Source organism: Vicia villosa, linkage group LG4, assembly GCF_029867415.1.
Source record: "Vicia villosa cultivar HV-30 ecotype Madison, WI linkage group LG4, Vvil1.0, whole genome shotgun sequence".
Lineage (NCBI taxonomy): Eukaryota > Viridiplantae > Streptophyta > Magnoliopsida > Fabales > Fabaceae > Vicia > Vicia villosa.
The window spans coordinates 7,955,661-7,960,940 of NC_081183.1; the positions used below are offsets into that span (position 1 = coordinate 7,955,661).

General features: G+C 30.2%; 1 protein-coding gene across 1 annotated transcript; it reads left to right on the plus strand.

Annotated features, from left to right (window-relative positions):
• Positions 1–480: 480 nt before the first annotated feature.
• On the plus strand, positions 481–4,730 carry LOC131594425 (probable auxin efflux carrier component 1c). The gene is made up of 6 exons (XM_058866547.1): positions 481–1,944; positions 2,337–2,589; positions 2,710–2,795; positions 3,105–3,262; positions 4,188–4,264; positions 4,361–4,730. Exons 1-6 carry the CDS (start codon positions 786–788, stop codon positions 4,425–4,427), a joined length of 1,800 nt encoding a protein of 599 aa, XP_058722530.1. The 5' UTR covers positions 481–785; the 3' UTR covers positions 4,428–4,730.
• Positions 4,731–5,280: the final 550 nt, after the last annotated feature.

Sequence of the window (5,280 nt, forward strand, 5' to 3'; positions counted from 1 at the left end):
AATTTTAATCTTAAATCTCACAATTATCACAGTTATGGTCGTCACTAAACTATCTTACTTGAGTGTTTGCAAATACTTTCCTAATTATCTAATAGAGTAAATAACTATTTCAACATTTCATCACCAAATTCTCATTCACCAACACATAACTTAGAAAGGTCCATTTTCAATCTTTATCTAAAGACACAAATACCAAAATAATCAACAAAATAATATTTAAATATAATTTTGAAAAATCATTATTTAAATAAAAACTAATAGTATGTTTGGAAACACGGTCTACCGTCACCGTACATTTGGAGCCCTTCCACTATAATTTTCAAAAACTACTATTAATAGCTTTTATCCACCGTGATTTCTTACCGTAATTTTTAATAAATTTCAAACATAAATAAGATAGTTTAAATACTCGAAAATAAAAAAATAAAAAGACTATTTACCCCTTATTTCTTTTATAAAAAAGCAAAAACCTTTGCCATCCTCTCTATGCCTTGGAGACTGCAAGTTCAAATTTGCTACTAGCTTCTCTCAAAACCCAAAAAATATTTCCTATATTCAACATATTCACAACACCACCCCACTACCTCAAAACTCCAAATAAACCACATGCTCTCTTTCTCATTTCCCTATATCTACTACTACACCATCTCTTTTCATCATCACAACCAACACCTCCATCTCCATCTCTCATAACTCAAACACCAAAACTCTTTCAACCCTTTATTCTCTTTCCACTAGTTTTTCTCCCCAACACATAAAAACCAAACCTTTTTCATTTTTCAAACATGATAACTCTAATAGACTTCTACCATGTCATGACAGCAATGGTGCCCCTCTATGTTGCCATGATCCTAGCCTATGGATCAGTAAAATGGTGGAAGATTTTCTCACCTGATCAATGCTCAGGAATCAACCGTTTCGTAGCACTCTTCGCTGTTCCACTTCTCTCCTTCCATTTCATAGCCTCAAACAACCCATACAAAATGAACCTAAGATTCTTAGCAGCAGACACACTTCAAAAAATCATGATCCTCACCCTTCTCTTCATATGGAGCAACTTCTCCAAAAGGGGTTCCCTTGAATGGACCATAACACTCTTCTCTCTCTCCACTCTCCCCAACACGTTGGTCATGGGAATCCCTCTCCTCAAAGGAATGTACGGTGAATTCTCAGGTAGTCTAATGGTGCAAATCGTTGTTCTTCAATGCATAATCTGGTACACCATGATGCTTTTCATGTTTGAGTTTCGAGGAGCAAGGTTGTTGATATCTGAACAGTTCCCCGACACTGCTGGTTCCATTGTTTCAATCCATGTTGACTCTGATGTCATGTCGCTAGACCGTAGAACACAGCTGGAAACAGATGCTGAAATCAAAGAAGACGGTAAACTTCATGTTACTGTAAGAAAATCAAATGCTTCGAGATCGGATATTTACTCTAGAAGATCACAGGGTCTCTCTTCCAACACTCCTAGACCTTCTAACCTTACGAATGCCGAGATTTACTCGCTGCAATCGTCGCGTAATCCTACGCCGAGAGGCTCTAGTTTTAACCATACTGATTTTTACTCCATGATGGGTGGTGGAAGGAACTCTAACTTTGGTCCTTCTGATGTTAATAACTACGGTTTATCGGCCTCGCGAGGGGTTACTCCGAGGCCTTCGAATTACGAAGAAGATGCTTCGAATGCGAAGAAGTTGAAGCATTATCCCGCTCCTAATCCGGGAATGTTTTCGCCTACTAATAAGAATCTTGGTGCTAATGTTAATGTTAAGAGAAGTAATGGCCAGAATCAGAATCAGAATCAGAATCAACAGAAACAAGATGATCTTCATATGTTTGTGTGGAGTTCTAGTGCTTCTCCTGTTTCTGATGTGTTTGGTGGACATGAGTTTGGTGCTCATGATCAGAAAGAAGTTAAATTGAATGTGTCTCCAGGGAAAGGTTAGTTTTTTAAAGTTCTGGTTGGAAGAACAGCTTATTTAAGTGCTTATAATATAAGCTCTTATGATGTAAGAGTTGAAGTATACTATATATACTATATATAACATGTTTTTATAGAAGTTTTTACCTTGATTAGATAGGACATGTTTGAATAAATAGTTTAATCATGTATAACAAAATTGATTGTTAAATAAGTGCTTATGTAAATAAGCTGTTTCTATAGTAAAAGATAAAATAGACTCAAACTATTTTCTTGTTAATGATAAGCTGTTTTGATTAACTATAAGTGTTTAACAGTATCACAAATATAGAAATATTTATGTTAAATAGATATGTTTAAATAAGTTAATTTAACTGTATTTTAAGTGCTTTTTTTGTGTTTGATTAATCAGTGGAGGGTCATAGAGAAACTCAAGAGGACTATTTGGAGAAAGATGAATTCAGCTTTGGTAATAGAGGAATGGAAAGGGAAATGAATAATCAACAACATGATGGTGAAAAACTTGGAGATGGAAAATCAAAAGTTATGCCACCAGCTAGTGTTATGACAAGGCTTATATTGATTATGGTTTGGAGAAAACTTATCAGAAATCCAAACACTTACTCGAGCTTAATCGGTCTCGTTTGGTCTCTAGTTTCATTCAGGTATTTCACGCATTCGCGCAGTCAGTACACCGTGATCGGTTAAAATCTAAATAGTCTGATCTCGATTGACTATTTCATTTTTGTTTTTATTTGATTGATTATGGTATTGTTTGATTGCAGATGGAATGTTGAAATGCCTGCTATAATAGCAAAATCTATATCTATATTGTCAGATGCAGGACTTGGCATGGCCATGTTCAGTCTAGGTCAGTTTTATCAGATACATTAATTATTCAATAAATCTATAAAAAGGATAAAAGAAAATATTGTCAGTTTTATCTGATACATCAATTTTTCAACAAATTTATTAAAAAAATAATATAATTTTATCAGATACATTAATTATTCAATAAATTTATTGAAAAGATAAAAGAGAATAGTGCGGAAAATATCATAAATGATATTATGTTGATAAGTATTGTTATGATTATTAATAAGTGGTTTTATTTAAAAGTTAGTAGTATAGTGGAAGTGATGATGATAGTAATTGAATATAGGCATGACACTTTTGACAGGATTATTCATGGCATTGCAACCAAAAATCATAGCATGTGGAAATTCCATAGCAGCTTTTGCTATGGCTGTGAGATTCCTTACAGGTCCAGCTGTGATGGCAGCTGCTTCATTTGCTGTTGGACTCAAAGGTGTTCTTTTTCATGTTGCAATTGTTCAGGTTAATTCTTTTTTCTTTTTCTCTCTCTACTGTTCTTTTGTTCCCTTTTTACATAACCAATACAATATTCAATTTTGCATGCCCTTCAAAAAATTCCTCTACCTTTTTTTTTATATTTTTCACTTTTAACATAATGTGTCAAGATAACTTACTTTATTCATGTTTGAATATATAAAAAAGAGTTTTTCATTGCTTGGACTATGGTATCTTTGCAAATGTTAACATTTTTTTGGCTATAAAAAAATAAGCCAATAACTCATTAAAAAAAATTTAATTAAATGTATAAATTTAATTGATATGTCTTGATAATATAAAATACTTTATAATATTAGTTAATTATAGTTTTTTATTTTTACAAATACTCTTATATTTTTATAAATATTTAATTTTTATTTAACTATTTTAAAATTAATATTTATGAATGATTGTGATGTATTTACGATATAAATTTTTTTTAATTTTATTTTTAATTTTAGTTTAAAATAATATTAGTGTATAATTGATTTTAACATGTTTAGTTTTAATAAAAATTTAATTGATTCAACTTTGAAAATTAGAAATTGTCACTTTTAACTCTAGAATTGATTTTAATACTCAAATTTATTATTTAACTAATTTTTTTATAAGAAATCATGTAAATATAAATTACTTATCATCAAATTTTTTTAGTTAAAATTAATTTATATAGCTAATTCACTTTACATTAATTTTTGTCATTTCAAAATCAAATAAATATTTATTATAAAGTGATATGTTTTAATGTCGATAATAATAAAATTCTTATAAAATTATGTTGATAATAATTTTAAGAATTTATATATTTGTTGTGTTTGTGAATATATTTGTACCAAAAAAACAATTGAAACCACATTTGACATGTTTGTTTGTCTGTCCTATTTGGAATCAAATTACCCAAAAACAACAGGCAGCTCTTCCCCAAGGAATTGTCCCATTTGTCTTTGCTAAAGAATATAATGTACATCCTGATATTCTAAGCACAGGGTGAGTATTCAATAATTCAGAATTTTTTCTTCCTACCCTTCAATTTTCTTTTCTCTTTTAATGCTAACCAATGAAATTTATTTGGTGAAAATGCAGTGTCATTTTTGGAATGTTGATTGCATTGCCCATTACTCTAGTGTACTACATTTTAATGGGACTATGAATGAATGAAGAAATGAAATGATGGATATGGTTTTTAAAAGATTCACGTGTGGTGATGGCATATTCCATGTAAAGACTTGGTTGAGGCTTGTTTGTTGAGCATCACATACACAAGAAAAAGGGGGAAAAAGGAATGGAAAAAAGCTTCTTGAGAATTGAATTGGAGGAAGGAATCCAAGAATTTATTTTACTTTTTCTATCTTTGTATTTGTTTCCTTTTTTAATGAATTGTCCTTTCTTAGTAAAAGTGTATGTATAATCTTGATTTTAGCTAGCTAATTTACAAAATTATTATTATGTTAAATGCTTCTTTGTTAAATATTTTAAGTCTAATTATACCAATAATAAAAATCTATGAAAACCTCATTGTCCATCCTCTAGAAAGTCCTTCTTCAAGAAAGTCCTTCTTCAAGTGATCGAGTTTCTAACAAATAAAGCATTTTAATTTTGACTTATCAAACATTTTTCGATTTGGATATCTCTTAACGTTCATTTCATCTTGAGACACTTCGGTCTTCATTACTATAATTAATTTTCAAATCTTTTATCTTTAATTTTTTTTTTTGAATCTCGTAGTGGTTTGGACTTTAAATAGTGATAGTGCTCAATGGATATGATTAATGAGTGCAATGAAAATAGAGTTTTGTCCTAATCTTTAATTTTCATATCAATATCTTTCTACTCATCAATGATTTTGTAAAATTATAAATTTCATCTCTACTATTTAAAATGAGTAAATGAAACAACTTTTTTTTTTAATCTGAGTTTGTTTTGGGTAAAATTTGAAAGTATTTATGTCCAATGTTGTCATGTAAAAAATCACTTTAATTGGTTAAAATTCTATATAGTGTAGT